The sequence below is a fragment of the Leucoraja erinacea genome, chromosome 14 (assembly GCF_028641065.1).
Source record: "Leucoraja erinacea ecotype New England chromosome 14, Leri_hhj_1, whole genome shotgun sequence".
Lineage (NCBI taxonomy): Eukaryota > Metazoa > Chordata > Chondrichthyes > Rajiformes > Rajidae > Leucoraja > Leucoraja erinaceus.
The window spans coordinates 21,769,457-21,789,849 of record NC_073390.1 but is presented as its reverse complement, the minus strand read 5'-3'; the positions used below and the strand labels follow the sequence as shown (position 1 = coordinate 21,789,849).

General features: G+C 46.0%; 1 protein-coding gene across 1 annotated transcript in view; it reads right to left on the bottom strand.

Moving 5' to 3' along the window:
* The window catches only part of LOC129703376 (muscleblind-like protein 1), a 164,785-nt gene that overhangs the window by 23,826 nt on the left and 120,566 nt on the right, over positions 1-20,393 (bottom strand). Inside the window, 7 exon segments of the mRNA XM_055645751.1 lie at positions 1,937-2,090; positions 3,095-3,148; positions 5,333-5,590; positions 14,143-14,200; positions 14,202-14,338; positions 17,535-17,573; positions 19,514-19,579. Coding sequence (XP_055501726.1) covers positions 1,937-2,090; positions 3,095-3,148; positions 5,333-5,590; positions 14,143-14,200; positions 14,202-14,338; positions 17,535-17,573; positions 19,514-19,579 — 766 coding nt within the window.

Sequence of the window (20,393 nt, the reverse complement as noted above, 5' to 3'; positions counted from 1 at the left end):
TGAGCAAGATCATGCCAAGGCTTCCATTTAATGCCCTTCCTGATCGGGGTGGTTCACTAAGAGACAACCACATTGTACGGGTATTTGTCATCTCCTACTCAGATTGGGGAGGGAAGGATATTTCCTTCCCTGAGAGAAGTTGGTGAGTCAGTTGGGTTTTTACAATCCCGACATACTGTGGCAATGCCCACCATTAATAACAACCTTCCAACCTCTTCCTGTGCGGTTGATTCTTGCAGGAAGGAGGGAGAGAAAGAGAGGGAGGGAGGGAGGGAGAGAGGCTGGGAGAAAGAGAGAGAGAGAGAGAGAGAGAGACAAACACATACATAATAGAGAGAGAGGGGAGTGAGAAAGGGGGAGGGAGAGAGAGGAGGGGGGAGGAGTAGGTGGTTGCAGAGATGGGCTGGGGCCTAAAGAAGGGTCGAGGATAAACAGTATGAGTGAAAGAGAGAGGTGACAAAAAATACTGAGTGCAAAATACCGCAGTCTCTCGATATTCACAATAAAATAGTAAGCAGTAAGTCAAGCAGCATCCGTGGAGGGTAAGCTATATCTCGCTACACGTGACAATAATAAACCAATAGCAAATATCACTTTGAGGGAAAAAGGACACAAAGTGGTGGAGGAACTCAGCTGTTCGGGCAGCATCTCTGGAAAACATGGAAAGGTGCCATTTCGCATCGGGACCCTTCAACAGACTGATTGGAGTGGGGGCCCTAGATTGTTCTCTAGAGATGCTACCTGACCCGCTGAGTTACTGAAGCACTTTGTGCCTATTTTTATCAGCCAGCTTATGCAATCCCTTGCGCCATCACTTTGATGGAAGGTCATCAACCTAAAATATTAACTCGGTCTTTCTCTCCGCAGATGCTGCCTGACCTGTCGAGTGTTTTATGATTTTATTATAGTGTGGGATTGAACTGATTGATGGAAAGATAATGTTGAGGTGGAAGGATTCTTTCACACTCTGAGAGCCGAGGATCTGATACTCACTGCCTGAATGCTTGGTGGCTGCAGAAATCTTTGACACACTTTGAAGAAACATTGGCTTCAGGCTAATTCAGGGAATGTGATTATGGAGAGATCCGGAATGGAAATCGGCCCTTTGGCTCATTCAGACTCCACTGACCATCAGAGCTATTTTGCACTAGCTTAGTTTAGTTTAGAGATAGATCACGGAAACCTGTGATTGATGGATGGATGGATGGACTGATTGACTATTTGATTGATTGATCAATTGATTGATTGATTGATCAATTGATTTATTGATTGATTGATTGACTGGAAGATACATTATGGAAACAGACCCTTCAGCCCAACGACCATCAATATTCTGTCACACTAGTTCTACCTTATTCTACTTTTTCATCCTACACACTAGGGGCAATTTACGGAGGGCCAATTAACCTACAAAGCCGCACGTCTTTGGGATGTGGGAGGAAACCGGAGCACCCGGAGGAAACCCACTTGGTCACGGGGAGAATGTGCAAACTCCAGAGAGACACTGCGCACTCGCACAACACTGAACTCTGTCTCTGGCGCTGTGAAGCAGATGGTCTACCACACGCTGGCCAACTCATCAACAAACGGGGTACGTCATTGGTTAGTCTGGAAAGACAGGCCTAGCGGCCTTTTCCTATACCCTCGTGATTCTACGATTGCAATGTCGCTGGCGCCATCTCCTGTTTCCTTAGGTCACAAAGTTAGCAAACAAAAGCTTTATTATTTTAATCTCGTGATTAAAAGGAGAAAGGCCTCAAAGAAATCAAATTATGTGGAACAAGATGACTAAAAGGCTTTTGTTAGTGCATTTTTCTCTCGACAAAACACCAGTGTAAAGTTAAACATACACGCACGCAACGCGCCACACACACACAAAAAATAAATCACGACGTTCCATCGAGAGATGTCGAGTGCAGAGGTGCCGTTTACTCACCTGGAGGAAGAAAGGCAGTTTGTTGGTGCAGTTGCATGTTTGCAAGGGCTTGTTGATATTGAAAAACACCAGTATTAAAGACTGTCGTGGCACCATTGGCTTTTTCGAGTGTAGGTCTCTTTGGTAGAGGGGGGAGAACACCTGGAGGAAGACCCTGTAAACGATGGGCAAGGAGTGTAAAACAAAAAGAAGACAAAGGAAGAGGGGAAAAAAAGACACACAAAGAAACAAAAACAAAAACGTAATCAGTATCAAGTATAAAACATCAGTGCGGATTTTTTTTTTGTTCATTTCTAGCCATTTAGCAAGCAAGCAACAAATATGCCACCTGCAACAAGACACAAACTTAAATAAACACATGGTAACAATTATGTACAGCAAGCATTACCCAATAAACTAATTTGTTAACAAAGCCGACAGGAAATTTAAGTAAAATAACTCCACTTTATGTTACCACACACCACAAAACACGTAGTAAGTGAGACTGAACTTTTTTTAACAAACAAAAAGAAAACAAAATAGATTGCACTGCCATCTCCATGGCGATTAACATTAAAAGCAATGTTAACTAACATCTTTAAGAGCAATTAATTAAAGGAATATCAACAAAACAAAAGGCTATTCTTTACCCTCCCACCCGTGCCGAGCCACAAGCAAAATAAATCTTGCCGTGCAATTCATGCAGGTATCTAAACACTGACTAGCGAACATTTACGCATTATAGTTTCAAACGAAAAAGAGCCATGCCAATCATATAGTATAGAATTTTAATTTTAATGAATAAATAGAATTAACTATGCTCCCATGTTATGTTGCAGTACGGGACATCTCCAGCAGGTGATGAGCTGAATGTGGTATGTGAGTTGTCTCTGCTGTTGTTTCCTGAATCGCATCTTTTGGGCAATTCACTGGGAAATTGTCCAAGATACCAAAATTTAGGCAATTTTTGAAATTTGAGTGAATCTGTTAAAAGTTTATTTTTCTCCTTTTAAGTTAATCAGAGCCAATAGTGCCACAGTCAATTTATCACCTCCCTACGTTGCTTACAACGGAAAACAAAATACTAGAATCCGATTTTTTTTTTTAAAATGTTTTAATTTATAACTCATAACCCTATCAAAGCTACATGCCAAGCTAAAAGGTGAAAGGTCATAGTACCAGGTCAAAGGTTGCCTTGAGGGGTCGCTTCAGTGATTTGACAGCCGACTGAGTCTTAATTAGCAGGCAGCGAGCACATGATGGCAATGGGCCAATGGGGTTCAAGCGCATTAACATAAACAGCAAGCAGAGGTGCATCATGGGGGCAGCAGTGCATTGTGGGAAGGTGATGGGGGGTGGGGGAATAAAAACAAATAAAAAAAAACAAAATCATCGGAATGCCATATACAACAAATAACAAGACTAGGCATGCACAATAAAGGCACTACTGAGTAGTCGGTGTGAGGCTAAGGACTTTTACACATATACAGTAGAAGTTAATTACAAAGAAAACCAATGTCCCATTCATCTAAGGAAGGCAGTGGCTAATACTCTTGTTCGTTGACGCCATGGCTATTGGGCATCAAGAAGCACTTGATCACAACGCTTCCGAAATCCCCTCACCATTAACACGCTCATTGAAACCTACCCAATAATGAAAGACCAGAATAGAATGGATGAGGAGAGGATGTTCCCAATAGTGGGAGAGTCGAGAACCAGAGGACACAGCCTCAGAATAAAAGGGTGCACCTTTTGAATTGTGTAGAGGAATTTCTTTAAGCAGTGGGTGGTGAATCCGAGGAATTCATTGCCACAGACGGCGGGTGGAGGCCAAGTCATTGGGTTTTTTAAAGCTGAGATTGATAGGTTCTTAATTAGTAAGGAAGTCAAAGGTTGCAGTGAGAAGGCAGGAGAATGGGGTTGAGGGGGACAACTAGATCAGTCACGATCGAATGGTAGAGAAGACTTGATGAACCGAATAGCCTAATTCTGCTCCAATGTCATTATTATGGTCACATTATTGGAACTCCATGCTTGGACACACATGTTGAAACATGCAATAGACTCCGCTTCTGTAAATTGGGTTGCATTGATGCCGAGTGCCAAATATTCTGAGCAGGATTGTAAAGTGCGCAGGAGCTGGTGAAACAATGGCCTCCTTTTGGAAACCACACACCAACGTTTTACAGTTGGGCTGGCACAGGTTTAACATCTAGGCATGCAAATCGTGAACGGCAGCAAGGGGGCGGGAGGAAGTCCTCAAGTATAACTTAAAGTGAAGGACCGGTAACCCAGGTATAAAATGTTTAAGTTTGCAGTTGACACATTGTAGGTATTGAAGATGGGTGTCAACAATTGCAGCAGGGTCTTGATCAGTTGGGCAGGTGGGCTGAGGAATGGTTGATGAAATTTAATGCAGAGAAATGTGAGGTGTTGCATTTTTGGAGCACTTACATGGGCAGGACCTACACTGTAAATGGTAGGGCTGTGGGGAGTGCTGTGGACCAGAGGGATCGAAGAGTACAGGTCCATTGTTGTTTGAAAGTGGCATCACAGGTAGATAGGGTGGTCAATAAAAGCTTTTGGCACATTGGCCTTCATCAGTCAGGGTATTGAGTATCGAAGTTGGGAGGTCATGTTGCAGTTGTATAAGAAGTTGATAAGGCTGCATTGTGTTCAGTTTTGGGCACCATGTTATAGGAAAGATGTTGTCAACCCGGAAAAGGTGCAGAGAAGATTTACGAGGATGTTGCCAGGCATTGAGATCCTGAGCTACAGGGTGAGATGGAGCAGGCTGGGACACTATTCCTTGGAGTGCAGGCGTATGAAGTAATCGAGGTGTACAAAATGATGAGAGGAATAGATTGGATAGACGCATAGAGTCTCTTGTCCAGAGTAGATGTGTCGAGAACCAATTTACATGCAGTAAGTTTAAGTTAAAGGGGGAAAGATTTTATAGGAATGTGAGGGGTAATCTTTTCACATAAAGGGTGGTGAGTGTATGAAGCGAACTGTCGGAGGAGGCAGTATTATCGCAACAATTAGACCACTACATGGATAGGACAGGTTTAGAGGGATATAGGCCAAACGCAGGCAGGTGGGACAAGTGTAGATGGGGCATGTTGGTCGTTGTGGGCAAGTTGGGCTCAAGGGCCTGTTTCCAGACTCTGACTCTATGACTATAAATCAGGGGTATAGGTCACCCCTTGTTGCTAACGTTGGCTTCTTTGTTTAAAGGAAGGATACAAATGGGAAACCCTTAAAAGTGGCAGCAAAATTAACGAGGTTGCACGTGATATTTCCCCATTGGTTTCTCCTCGCTCGCCAGACTACAGATGTGAGTGCGGGGAGGTAAAGTTTGCGGCCGTTCCCTGTAACGTAGTAGCCGGCTCGTGGCGGGCAGCGCTGGTCACTCACCATGGCAGCGGCGGTGGCCGCGGCTTGGGCGGCCGCTGCTTGGTTGACTTGGTGCTGAGCCGCCTTTATCTTGGCCTGGAGGTGGGCAGGTGGGTGGAAGTACTTGCACTTCTCCCGGGAGCACCGGCCCTTGATGTAGTCCATGCAGACAGTGACCGTGTTATCGTTGGTGTCCACCATGGCAATGTCCGCCGGGTGGGCGAAGCGGCAGTCGTTCTCACCCCTGGTGCAGTTGCCGCGCTGGAACTCCCTGCAGACCTGGGGCAAACAAGCCGACAGTTCAACCTCCAGCCTTCTCTCCACTGTGTGCTCTCTCTCTGACATCTCTCCCTGTGGCTCGTTCTCATGTCTTCCCCTCTCCATACGCCTCTTCCTCCCCTCATCTCTCCCTGTGACCCCGCATCCCCTCCTCCCTGTGACCCCTCTTCCCCTCACTCTCCCTGGACTCTTCTCCCGTCCTCCTCTCCCGTCCTCCCCTCCACTCCACCCTTCCAACAGAGCCCAAGCTTAGCTTGGGGAACTAAGTCTCAACCTGGAAGATCATGCGATTCTTATTGTTGCATTTAACAATATCAGATAACCAGCCTTTCCAGTTCCTGCCATTACTGATCAGTTTAAATGTAGATAGACACAAAATGCTGGAGTAACTCAGTGGGTTGGGCAGCATCTCTGGAGAAAAGGAATAGGCGACATTTCAGGTCGGAACCCTTCTTCAGACTCAGTCGACTCGATGGGCTGCATTGCCTAATTCTGCACCTATGACATGAAACAGGCCTTCGCCATTAACAGAAGATAGACACATAAAGCTGCAGTAACTCCAGCTGAGGGCAGCACAGTGGCACAACAGTAGAGTTGCTGTCTTACAGCGCCAGAGCCCCGGGTTCGATCCTGACTACTGCTGCCTATCTGTACGGAGATTGTATGTTCCCCCCGTGACTGCCGTAGGTTTTCTCAAGGAAACTCCGGTTTCCTTCCACACTTCAAAAACTTACAGGTTTGTAGGCTAATTGGCTTGGTATAAATGTAAACAATTGTCCCTAGGATAGGTAGGATATTGTTAGTGTGCGGGGATCGCTGGTCGGTGTGGACTCGGTGGGATGAAGGGCCTGTTTCTGTGCTGTAACTCTAAACTAAACTAAATTAACTCAGCGGGCCAGGCCGTATCTCTGGAGAAAAGGAATAGGCGACGTTTTCGAGTCGAGACATTTCTTCAGACTGAGAGTAAGGCAAGAGAGAAATGAGAGATATAGGTAGATAGAACAAATGAAAGATATGCAAAAGCCATCAATGATCAAGGAAAATTAGAGCCCACAATGGTCCACTGTTGGCTGTGGGGAAGGTGATAACAAGTTATACAAACAGTGAAATTCCACAGGACAACAGTGAAACTCGTACAACAACTAGGGTGAGGGAGGTACTGCAAGGGGGGGGGATGAAGGCTTACTTGAAGTTAGATAAATCAGTATTCATATCGCTGAGTTGTAAGCTGCCCAATCCAAATATATGCTGTTCCTCCAATTTGTGTTTGGCTTCACTCTGACAGTGGCGGGTCTGTCTCCTCACCATTAATCCTGTCCAAACCCATCATCTCAAGCATTGTGATCTTCTGGGTCGGGTTAAGTGGAATTCTCAACATGGGGCAAGGGAGATACTTCCACCTCTGCACTTTGCTTGAGTGGAGCACTAAAAAATGGGATGGATTTTTTTGCAAGTGTTCATCCCTTCAGTAAATAAAAATAAGAAGGTTCTTCCACATTTGGATTCATCTCTTGTTCTCTGTCCCAGTTAAAGACAGCACAGTCCACATGCATGTGACAATTCTTTCATTGCATTAAGTTCTTTCATCGCATTAACTGATCTGTCAGTTATTTATTGTTGGTATGGCAATAGGCAGGACACCGAGATTCAATTCTCCTGGAGAAAGCCCATTAGATTGCGTATTTTATAGTATAGCACTTCAGCGTCTTGTTTGCAATGAATCATTTGTAATCTCAGCTATTCAATCAAGTAATTGAGGTTGCACAGTGCAACAGCTGGTCGAACTGCTGCCTCACAGCGCCAGAGACCCGGGTTCGATCCTGACCTCGGGTGTTGTCTGTGTGGAATTTGCACTTTCTCCCTGTGACCACATGGTTTTTTTTCCCAGTGCTCCGGTTTCCTCCCACATCCCAAAGATGAGGGGAGGTTAGCAGGTTAAGTGGCCAACGTAAATTATCTTTGGTGCAAAGAATTAGTATGTAGTTGAGGTAGGTGTGTGTGAGAAAGAATAGGCTGCGGGGTGAATGGAAACGTTGGGATAGTTCCGAGAGCTGACATAGACTAAATAGGCTAAAGGGCCTACTTACTTCAGGCTTGAGAGGGATGATAATATTCCGAAGCAGGGTGCAGTTTTTGTAATGGAGGCTGCAGAACATTGTGTAAAATTATCTATGGATTAGATTCAAGCTGTGGTGTAGATCAAAGTAAGGTATTGTGGAGAGAAAAGAGGACAGATTCTGCAGTGGGTTTAGATCCATTTGCCAAATTGCAGGACACCTGGTGAATAGACAATGATTTATCCCGGTTGCCAACACATGTTTTATTCTTCGCTAATCCAGCTAATAAAATGTAGAGTGTCAACATTTATCTGATGTTCTTTTGACCTCACAGTGACTGCAAGCAAGAGACAGCAAATGGTTTAAAGGATCAGTTGGCAGCTGTCTCTTTACACCCACTACAGGGCTGTTGAATGCATGCTACAGTCTTTCTGTTTAGTTGAGAGATACATCGCGGAAACAGGGCCTTCGGCTCATTGAGTTCACGTTGGCCAGCGATTCCCGTACACTAGCACTATCCTACACAATGGGGACAATTTACAACCAAAGCCAATTAACCTACAAACCTGCACATCTTCGGAGTGTGGGAGGAAACCGGAGCACCCGGGAAAAGGCATGCAGTCACGGGAAGAATGAACAAACACCGTACAGGCAGCACACGAGGTCAGGATCGAACCCAGGTCTCTGGAGCAGTAAGGCAGCAACTCTACCGCTGTGCTGCCCCGAAGGAAGAAGTCGAGGAAGACATTTCAATTTTTGTATCTTATCTCTGTCAATGTGTTAGTTTTCATTGAATAAAATACAATTATTTGGCTTGCTCTATTTGTCCAGCATTGTAGCACCACAATGCTGAGAATATATTCTGCATTCTGTATCTTCCCCTTTGCATTATCTATTGTACTTCAGTTTGACTTGATTGCAATTAATGGGCAATTCGGCATGTCTCCAATAACTCTGACAAAGTTCTGTAGATACACCATACAAGGCATACTGTCAGGTTGCATCACAGCTTGGTTTGGGAAAAGCTTTGCCCAAGACCACAAGAAATTGCAGAGAGTTGTGGACAAAGCCCAGTCCATCACACAGGCCAGACTTCCCACCATGGATTCCATCTACACTTCACACTGCAACCGACACAATTACTTGTTCCACCCCGGTCATTTCTTCTTCTCCCTGCTCTTAGTAGATACAGTAGATACACAAGCTTGAAAGCGCGTACCACCAGACTTCTTCCCCTCTGTTACCAGGCTTCTGAATGATCCTTCCACAATCGAGGGCACTATCCAATTCACCTCTACCCCATTGCGGACATTGGACTTTGTCTGTGGAACTGATGCACTACAATTATGATAATTATATTCTGTACTCTGTATCTTCCCCTTTGTTCTGCCTTTTGTGGATTGTGGATTGTGTACCATTGCTGTGGATTGGAGGGTAGCTAATGTTATCCCACTTTTTAAGAAAGGCGAGAAAGAGAAAATGGAATTATGGACCAGTTAGCCTGACATTGGAGATGGGGAAGATGCTGGAGTCAAAAAGATGAAATAGCGGCACAGTTGGATAGCAGTAACCGGATCGGTCCAAGTCAGCATGGATTTACGAAGGGGAAATCATGCTTGACTAATCTTCGAGGATGTAACTAGGAAAATGGACAAATGAGACCCAATAGATGTAGTGTACCTGGACTTTCAGAAAGCATTTGATAAGGTCCCACATAGGAGATTAGTGGGCAAAGTTAGAGCACATGGTATTAGTGGTAGGGTACTGACATGGATAGAAATTTTGTTGGCAGACAGGAAATAAAGAGGGATTAACGGGTCCCTTTCAGAATGGCAGGCAGTGACTAGTGGGGTACCGCAAGGCTCGGTGCTGGGACCGCAGCTATTTACAATTTACATTAATGATTTAGATGAGGAGATTCAAAGTAACATTCGTAAATTTGCAGATGACACAAAGCTGGCTGGCAGTGTGAACTGTGAAGAGGATGCTATGAGGATGCAGGATGACTTGGACATGTTGGATGAGTGGGCAGATGCATGGCAGAAGCAGTTTAATGTGGATAAATGTGAGGTTATCCACTTTGGTAGCAAAAACAGGAAGGCAGATTATTATCTAAATGCAGTCGTTAGGAAAAGGGGAAGTACAACGGGATCTGCGGGCCCTTGTTCATCAGTCATTGAAAGTAAGCATGCAGGTACAGCAGGCAGTGAAGAAATGGCATGTTGGCCTTCGTAACAAGAGGAGTTGAGTAAAGGAGCAAAGAGGTCCTTCTGCAGTTGTACAGAAGCCTAGTGAGACCACACCTGGAGTATTAGAATATTATGTGCAGTTTTGGTCTCCCAATTTGAGGAAGGACATTCTTGCTATTGAGGGTGTGCAGTGTAGGTTCACCAGGCTAATTACTGGGATGGTGGGATTGTCATATGTTGATAGAATAGAGCGGCTGGGTTTGTATACTCTGGAATTTAGTAGGATCTTAGATAGGGGAGGGGATAATAAGAGAGGGGATCTTATTGAGAGGGGATCTTATTGAAACATATAAGATTATTAAGGGTTTAGACTCGCTAGAGGCAGGAAACATGTTCCCGATGTTGGAGGAGTCCAGAACCAGGGGCAACAGTTTAAGAATAAGGCGTAAGCCATTTAGAACGGAGATGAGGAAAATCCTTTTCACACAGAGAGTTGTGAGTCTGTGGAATTCTCTGCCTCTGAGGGCTGTGGAGGCTGGTTCTCTGGATACTTTCAAGAGAGAGCTAGGCAGAGCTCTTAAAGATAGTGGAGTCATGTGATATGGGGAGAAGGCTGAAATGGGGTACTGATTGTGGATGATCAGCCATGATCACATTGAATGGCGGTGCTGGCTCGAGGGGCCGAATGGCCTACTCCTGCACCTATTGTCTATTTTCTATTGTACTTGAGTTTGACTTGATTGTATTTATGTATGGTATTATCTGATCTGTTTGGGCAGCATGCAAAATTAAGCTTTTCACTGTATCTCGGTACACGTGGCAAAAATAAACCTAAACCTGATGATTCTCACAATTAACCCCACACTCCTCCACCCTAACCTCTGACTCTCCAAACTTTCTTCCTCAAAATATGTGAACAAGTCTATTTTTCACCTTGCTAATGAATCAACATGCCCTCTCTCAGGGAGAACACTGTTTTGAGGTCCTTGCAAGGATGGACATGCTTTGGTCATGTTCCCCTGGTACTTATCACTCTCGTTATCCAATGGACACACGACTGACATGTATGTTTACGTTACAATAATCTCTGTGGTCAAACATTGCCCGTCATGGGCTAACTCCATTTTAACAACACTGATGTGCAGAGGGATCCTGGAGTCCAAGTTTAAATTTCTGAAGGTGGCAGAATAACTAGATAGGGTGATGTTCATCAGTCATAGGAGCAGAAGCAGAATTAGGCCATTTGGCCCATCAAGTCTACTCTGCCAGTCGATCATGGCTGATCTATCTTTTGCTCTCTAACCCCCCCCCCCCCCCCCCCCCCCCCATCGCTCCCGGGGCACAAAGCTGAATGCATGGAGAGGAGAAGGACGGCTCGCTGGCGATTTGAATGAGCTGATGGTTGCAACGGGCCTTTCTGGCCAGCTGGAGCTTGGACTCTGTCAAATGGTGCCAAATCTATTGTATATGGACTCAGTGTGCCGTCTCTATGCATTCTGTACGTAATCGGAATTGTTTGTATGTATGGAATAATCTCACTGATCTGTTTCACTGTACCTACGTAAAAATAAATAATAATTCGTTATAATAAAAGAACCTTTCAACACTAGTCCCACCTGCCTGTGATTACCCCATATCCCTCTATGCCCATATCCCTCTACACCTTTCGTCCATGTACTTGTCCAAATAATATTTAAATGGCTCAATGCTGCTATATTTGTCACAACGGCACAGTGAAATTCTTTTGGCATGTAATACACATGCAGGCACATTTATATTGGAGGATGGTTATGGAAGAAGAGGCAAGATAGTACAGAAAGCAAACAGCCTCCCAGACAGACAGAAACTACAGGATAATTGCCTTTCCCTGCCTCTCATCCTTCCAGTTATTACATAATCTGTCGGTGTAATTTTCAAAGAGCCAAAGCCATCACAATGAGGTCTCCTAATCTCACCTCACCATTCAGAAGGGATTTCTCTACAGTGGCTGAGATTCAGTTCATCTAATACAGTCATAGTCCACTGATTCTGAGCTGTCACGGCCCATTCAGCTACTCCTGTTGGGTGACGTTTTAATGATTTAACAAATCCTCTCAGAAAAAGAGAGAGGGCGAGAGAGAGAGAGAGCAAGAGGGAGAGAAAGAGAGAGAGAATGGAGGGAAGAGAGAGAGAGATGGGGAGGGAGACAGAGAGAGAGAGGGGAGGGGGAAGAGGAGAGGGGAGAGGGGAGAAAGAGAGGGGATGGGGGAAGGAGAGAGGAGAGGGGAGTGAGAGAAGGGAGAGAGAGGGGGAGAGAAAGAGGGGGAGGGGGGGAGAAAGAGAGAAAGGGAGGGAGAGAGAAAGGGGGGAGAGAGAGGAAAAGAGGGAGAGAGAGAGAGAGAGAGGGGAGGGAGAGAGGGAGGGGGAGAGAGGGGAGAGAGGGGTGAGAGAGGGAGGAGAGAGGGGGAGAGAGGAGACAGGGAGAGGGAGAGAGAGAGGAGAGAGAGAGAGAGAGAGAGAGGAGAAAGCATACAAACTCCATACAGACAGCCCCTATCATCAGGATTAAACCTGGGTTTCTGTCACTGTGAGGCAGCAACTCTACCTCTATGCCACTGTGCCACCCAAACATCCTTCTTGATCTCAAAATGCCCCAGCATTTTAGTGAATCCCACATTAATTTCCCTATCCTACTAGTCCTTTGCCTGGGATGGAACTGCAGATGCTGTTTGGCAACAAAGATAAGACCCAAAATAATGCTGGAGTAACTCAGCGGGACAGGCAGCTCGACTGGATGGAAGGAATCGGTGACGTTTCAGGTCGAGAACCTTTTTCAGACTGGTGAATACTGATATTGAAATAGTGATGAATGCCAATGCCACGTAATCGTTTAGTATCTTGCTTACATACTCTGAATAAGTCACCAAAAGTTACTGAATTTCGATTCCATTAACCAGGGACTGACTGCCTTACATCCTCAAAGCATGCAATAGAGGATGAATTTCTATTGCAAAATATCTTAGAATTATACAATGTTATAGGTCGGGAGGAAGCCTTTCGGCCCATCCTGTGTTGGTAGCACTTTGAAAGAGCTCTCCCATCCTCTCCCCCCCCCCCCCAACTGTAAGCATTTTATTTTTAATCCACTCCTTCATTCATAGTTCTATTGAACCTGCTTCCATCAACCTTTCACACACATATCACTTCACAGCTGACTGCATTAAAAATAAAGAGATCTCATTTTTTTTTTCAGATGCACAGCTCACAGCTGCATTCAATAATAGATCGGATGTAACCTCGGTATTTTGAAAGCTTCAGAGCTGATCATGACGGTGTTTTGTTTAGTGTAGTTTACTTCAGAGCATGAAAACAGGCCCTTCAGCCCACTGTGTCCACTCTAACCATCGGTTCACATTAGTTCTATGTTATCCCACTTTCGGTTTCAAGAGAAAGAGAGAGAGAGATAGAGCTCCTAAGATAGCGGAGTCAAAGGATATGGGGAGAAGGTAGGAAACTGATTGTGGATGATCAGCCATGATCACGTTGAATGGCGGTGCTGGCTGGAGCGGCTGAATGGCCTACTCCTGCACATATTGTCTATTGTCTATTGCATGCATTCCCTACACACCCGCGGCAATTTACAGAGGGCCAATTTAGCTACAAACCCGCACGTCTTTGGGTTGTAGGAGAAAACCGGAGCAACCGGAGAAAACCCATGTGATCACAGGGAGAATGTGCAAACTCCACACAGACAGCACCAAGGTCACGATCCAACCTGGGTCTCCAACACTGTGTGTACACAGCTCTACCAGCTGTGTCATTGCGGAAACTCCCTTCTATGCTGGAGCAACTCAGCGGGTCAGACAGCATCACTGAAATAAAAGGATGGGTGACGTTTTGGTTTGGACCCTTTCCTCAGACAGCACTCTGTGTCTATCTTCAGTATAAACCAGCATGTGCAGTTCTTTTCCACAAACTGACTATGGATGCTGTCTGCACAGAGTTTCCACGTTCTTCCTGCAACCCTGTGGGTTTTCTCCGGGTGCTCCGGTTTCCTCCTGCAGTCCAAAGATGTGCGGGTTTGTAGATTAATTTGACTTCGGTAAAAATAAAAAATTGTCCCTAGTGTTTAGGATAGTGTTAGTGTTCGGGATGATCGCTGGTCGGCGCGGATTCGATGGGCCGACGGCCTGTTTCCGTGCTGTATCTCTGTAGTATAAAGTCTAAAGGAGGTGGTGTTGGGTTTGTTTAAGAGCGTTGGGTATCCAAGAGCCATCCCAGGATGTTGAGAGAGGGTGTAAGAGTCTGAAGGGGGCTTCCTGCTCACCTCTAGCCGGTCCGTCCTCATCAGCTTCTGCGCGGCAGCGGCGGTGTGTACGGGGAACGGCGTGGTTTCCCGTGACCAGCATGGGCGCGTTGGGGAGTATCTCAGCTGGCACCAAGTTCGGGGAGACGGGTCCCAGGTACGGGTTGAAGGCCGTGTTAGGGTTAGCCGCGAGGCCCGTTGTCACGGAGAACATCGGCTGAAAGACAAAATACGAGAGAGACAAGAGCTTGGTCACCGAGTCACTTCAGTGCCAAGACGGCGAATGGCCTCGGTCCGCCCCTATGACTTATGAACCTATGACTCGCCACGATGGCCAACTCAGGAGCAAGGACAGCAAAGAGGAACAAACTAAGGTAAGGGAGATGGCCAGTGTGACCTCTCCAATGGGCAACAAGAAGAATGAAACTCCTAATGCTCTCCAAACAATTCATGGGCCATCAACAGCAATAGTTGAAACACCTCCCAACAGGGCAATGATGCATGAAACTGGGGAGACTTAGTTCAAAGCCTGGTCTTTACTTTACTTTAGAGATACAGTGCAGAAGCAGGCCCTTTGGCCCATCGAGTCCATGCCGACCAGCAATCACCCTGTACACAAGACCTTTTGTTGGTCTCAGGAGGGAATGGGAGCAGCACTACTGATGTCGCAGGAAGCCCCTCACCCTTAACCTCCCCACTCCTAGCACCCAGGGAATGATGGGAGGGCAGGGATGAAAGTACCTGATGCATCCGGAAAAGATCTAGTGAAGATGCCAGCCATTTAACATGAAAATGCCTGGCTATTCTCACTTGCTATCAGGGCTAACAAGGTGAGGGGCTAGAACTTTGAACAGTACAGCACAGGAACCGGCCCTTCGGCCCACAATGTCCGTGCTAGTAGGTAGACAAAAATGCTGAAGAAACTCAGCGGGTGCCGCAGCATCTATGGAACGAGGGAAATAGGCAACGTTTCGGGCCGAAACCCTTCAGTCTACCTTCGATTTTCCAGCATCTGCAGTTCCTTCTTAAACAAATGATAACATGGTAGAGAGTTCCTAGTGTCAGAGAGATGTGCTTCCACATATTAGTCAGTCGGAGTCTTCATAAGAAATTGTGGGGGAGGGGGGAATATGTTGTGGAGGACAAGGTCATGAATGGATGAGTGAGGATAATGAGTACGGCTTGTTTGTGATCATTGTGACATGCAATTGCCTGTAATTCTCAACTAATCATTGATTTGTCTTTCCCATTGCTACCCCTATCAACACTCTGGAATATTAACAACATCTAATCTAGTTTATCCACAGCTAATACATTCCCCAAGGACCACCTTCCCTCTACGACTCGCTCATCATTGCGATGACAGATTACATAAAACACCTTATGGCAAAAATTATGTTAATTGCTTTTATATTGCCTAAATGTAGATCGAGAAATACTAATTAATAAAATGGCTGATATTCTATCTGCTCTTCATAGTTTGGAAAATTTACTTGCATTTTTTATTTGGGTTTACTAGAAAGTTTTGAGCGATGAATGACCCTCGGACTATCATTAATAAGACCTTACTGGACTTTGTCTTGCACTAATCATTATTCCCTTTATCCTGTATTGGTATACTGTGGACGGCTTGATTGTAATTATGTATAGGCTTTCCGCTGACTGGTTAGCATGCAACAAAAAGTTGCTGTGCCCCGACATACATGGTAATAAACTAAACTGTAACTAATATAACTATAACTGGAGAAGCTGTTCAGATTCAGATTCAGATTCAATTTTAATTGTCATTGTCAGTGTACAGTACAGAGACAACGAAATGCATTTAGCATCTCCCTTGAAGAGCGACATAGCAAACGATTTGAATAAATAATAATAAGTGTCCGGGGGGGGGGGGCGGGTTTTCCGGGGGGGGGGGGTTGGTGATTGGCAGTCACCGAGGTACGTTGTTGAGTAGAGTGACAGCCGCCGGAAAGAAGCTGTTCCTCGACCTGCTGGTTCGGCAACGGAGAGACCTGTAGCGCCTCCCGGATGGTAGGAGGGTAAACAGTCCATGGTTGGGGTGAGAGCAGTCCTTGGCGATGCTGAGCGCCCTCCGCAGACAGACGGAGTTCTTCTATAAGTAGAGGTGATTTGATGGGGATGAACAAGATCATAATGGCTTCAGATAGAGGGAAGATTTATCCATCTGTGAAGGGTGCAAGAACTGGAAGAATATCGGAAGGACATTGGAAAACGGGCAGCAAGATGTAAGGAAAATTAACTTTAGACTCAAGACTTTATAGATACAGCATAAAGTGAGAGGGGAATGATTTAATTGGGATCTGAGGGGCAACTTTTTCATCCAGAGGATGGTGGGTACAGGGAATGAGCTGCTGGATGAGGTAGTTGATGCTGGTACTATGACAGCATTTACAAGACATATGGGCAGGGACATGGTTTAGGGGGATATGGGACAAATGTGAGCAGCAGGGACCAGTGTAAATGGGGACCTTGGTTGGCACGGGCTAGCTGGCCCCGAAGGGCCGGTTTCTGTGCTGCATGACTAACCAACATTGTCTTCTAAAAGGGAATTGGTCAAATACTTGGATAGGAAATATATAGTTAATAACAGGGATGCAGGGAAAGAGTGGGGAGAGGAGTCTGAATTAGATAGTAACATTCAATAATAGTAAGGAAGGCAAATGCATATATTTCAAGAGGACAAGAATATAAAAACAGGGATGTAATGCTGAGGCTTACTGGTCTGTATTTGGAATATTATCAGTAGTTTTGGGCCCAATATCTGGGAAAGGTTATGCAGGTGTTAGATAGGGCCCAGAGGAAGTTTACGAGAATTATCCCAGAATTGATTGTGTTAATAAATGATGAGCGTTTAACAGCATTGGACCTGTACTCGCTGGCCTGGATAGAATGGATGCGGAGAGGATGTTTCCACTAGTGGGAGATTCTAGGACAAGAGGCCATAGTCTCGGAATAAAAGGACATCTTTTTATAAAGGAGATGAGGAGGAATTTCTTTCGTCAGAGGGTGGTGAATCTGTGGAATACCTCAGATAGCTATGGCGGCCAACATATTGGGTATTTTTTAACGTACAGAGATTCTTGATTAGTAAGGGTGTCAGGGACTAGGGAGAAGGCAGGAGAATGGGGTTGGGAGGGAAAGATAGATCAGCCATGATTGAATGGCGCAGTAGACTTGATGGGCCAAATGGCCTGATTCTGCTCCTATAACTTATGAACGTACGAACCTTCAAACAGCCAGGTGAGGCAGGCGGTCCAGTCTTGACACACTGCAGGAAATTCCTTCAAAGAGACTTCATTGCCCAGAAATTTGTTCGACAAGCCCCTCCCAACCCTCCACCCCACAGCACAAAAATAACTAGTCGGAATAGATGACCATCCCAGTGTATTTACCTCGTTAAACCACCACCCTCGCTGTCCAGCATCCGCCATCTGCCAACACATTAGAAGAACAAATGGGTATTGCTGCAAGCAAGTTCTATCCTGGTTACAACAGCACATTGATGTACGAAGATTTACGGGGATGTTGCCAGGACTCGAGGGCCTGAGCTACAGGGAGAGGATGAGCAGGCTAGGGCTTCATTCCTTGGAGCGCAGGAGTATGTGGGGTGATCTTATAGAGGTGTACAAAATCATTAGAGGAATAGATCGGAAAAAACGCACACGGTCTTGTGCCCAGAATAGGCCAATCGTGAATCATAGGTTTAAGCTGAGGGGGGGGGGAAGATTTAATAGGAACCTGAGAGGTAACCTGTTTTTACACAAAGGGTGGTAGGTGTATGGAACGAGCTGCTGGAGGAGGTAGTTGAGGCAGGTACGATCGCAACGTTTAAGGAACATTTAGACAGGTACAGGAATAGGGTAGATTTAGAGGGACATGGGCCAAACAGGCAGGTGGAACTGGTGAAGATGGGACATATTGGTTTGGTGTGGGTAAGTTGGGCCAAAGTGCCTGTTTCCACACTGAAACACTCTGTGACTGATCACTGCAGAGCATGCTTGCTAGACATTTGCAAGCCTCCTGTGGACAGGGAGGTTGTCCATGGTGAGGTGAACCATAAGCCTGTGTGACAATGGCTATCAATAATGTCTTTGGCCAAGCTCCTCCAGTTGAGGTGAGAATGGCTGAGTAACCCTTCTTCCACGCTGCTCGAACCCACCCCGTCAGGCAAGTCCATTCTCAAAGGTGGAGAGGGGCTGAGGAGGGAGGGTGTGTGTGGTGCACTACTGTTGGACTAGATAGGGGCAATTCTTGCACTACCTTAAGATGGCAAGCTGGGCAGAATATCTTCAAACCAACCGGAAGAGAAAATGTTTGTTCTTCCAGCCTTTACTTAGTTTAGTTCAGCTCAGTTTGGTTTAAAGATACAGCATGGAAACTGTCCCTTCTTGCCAACTAATGACCACCCTGTACTCTAGTTTACTTTCGACTTTAGACTTTATAGATCAGCGTGGAAACAGGCTCTTCGGCCCATCAAGTCAGCGATCATCCCATACACTAATTCTATCCTACACACTAGGGACAATCTATAGAAGCCAATTAACCTGTAAACTTGAACGTCTGGGGTGTGGAAGGAAACCGGAGCACCCGGAGGAAACACTCGTGGTCACAGGAAGAACATGCAAAGTCCATACAGACAGCACCTGAGGTCAGGATCGAACCCAGGTCTCTGTTACTGTAAGGCAGCAACTCTACCGCTGTACAACTGTGGCAAAGACCTAAACCAGGGGATCGTGCACATTGGTGGCATATCAGAGCAGATACTCTCTTACTGGAGTGGGGGGCAATGGGGATCGCGGGAAACATGCAGGGCTGAGGGCAAGAGGGCGGTGGTGGTGGGGGATGTGGTAGGCTCAAGAGGGTTTCTGCTGGTGCCCACCAGGGGGCAGGAGTGGGCTGTGAAGAGGGCTCCATACGATGGCGTAGGCAACAATGGACCTCAAGGGCATTGGGCTTCAGAGCCAGCAGGGTCATTGGGCTTCAGAGCCAGCAAGGTCATTGGGCTTCAGAGCCAGCAAGGTCATTGCTTGAAGCTGCTATTCCTCAAGATGGTGCAGAACAGGCCAGTCCCATCAACTTGGCCCGTTCAACCCAACAGCAGGTGAGGTGAGAGAGAAGAGGGGGGGGGGGGGGGGGGGGGGGGGGCAACTTGAGACAATGAGGGACCTTGAGGTCAATGGGTTACAGTCAGCTTGTTCCTCAAGATATTTCGGAAGGGGTTGAGTCCTATCAGCCTGCCCCGTTGAACGCAACGCCAGGTGAGGTGAGAGAGGAGGAGGGAGGGAGAGACTCCGTTCGTTGGAGTCCAAGCCCGAGGGCAGGATCGGGTAACAAATTCCGACATCTCCAAATTCCCCCCCCACCCCCCTACCCTTTCACAACCACGACTGCTATCAACCCAAAATGTTCTGTCAGCAACAATCTGACTCAGCTGAACCTAAAGAGAGGGGGAAAAAAATAAGATGTGAAAATATGGGATTGAATGGCGTAATGTAAAGATAGACACAGGCACCCATACACGCACACACACACGCACACGCACACACACACATGCGTACATGCACACACACACACACATGCGTACATGCACACAAAATCACACGCGTGCACACACATGCATGCAGACACACACACATGCACCCACACACATACCCATACACACACACACCTTATATATACAGACATCTACAAATGAAGACATCAGCCAAGGCTACATTCAGTCCCATTGCAGGCATGGTTTGAGCATATGGTTTAGCTTTTGATGGGCCAATACTTGCTGGAGTTTAGGAGGATGAGGGGTGACCTAACTGAAACTTACTGAATGGTAAATGGCCTGGATACAGAGGATAATACCACTCGTGGGAGAGTAAGGACCAGAGGATACAGTCTCAGAATAATTCAGATTCAGATTCAGATTCAACTTTAATTGTCATTGTCAGTGTACAGTACAGAGACAACAAAATGCAGTAGGATGTAATAGGATATATCTTCAAAAATTAGATAAGGGGGAATTTCTTTAGCCAGAGGATGGTGAATCTGAGGAATTCATTGCCACAGAAGGTAGTGAAGGCCAAGTCATTAGGTTTTTTAAAGCGGAGATTGACAAGTTCTTGATTAGAAAGCGTCAAAGGTTATGGGGAGAAGGCAGGAGAACGGGGTTGAGAGGGAAAGGTAGATCAGCCATGATTGGATGACGGAGTAGACTTGATGGACTGAATGGCCTAATTCTGATCTTGTAACATACGCATAAA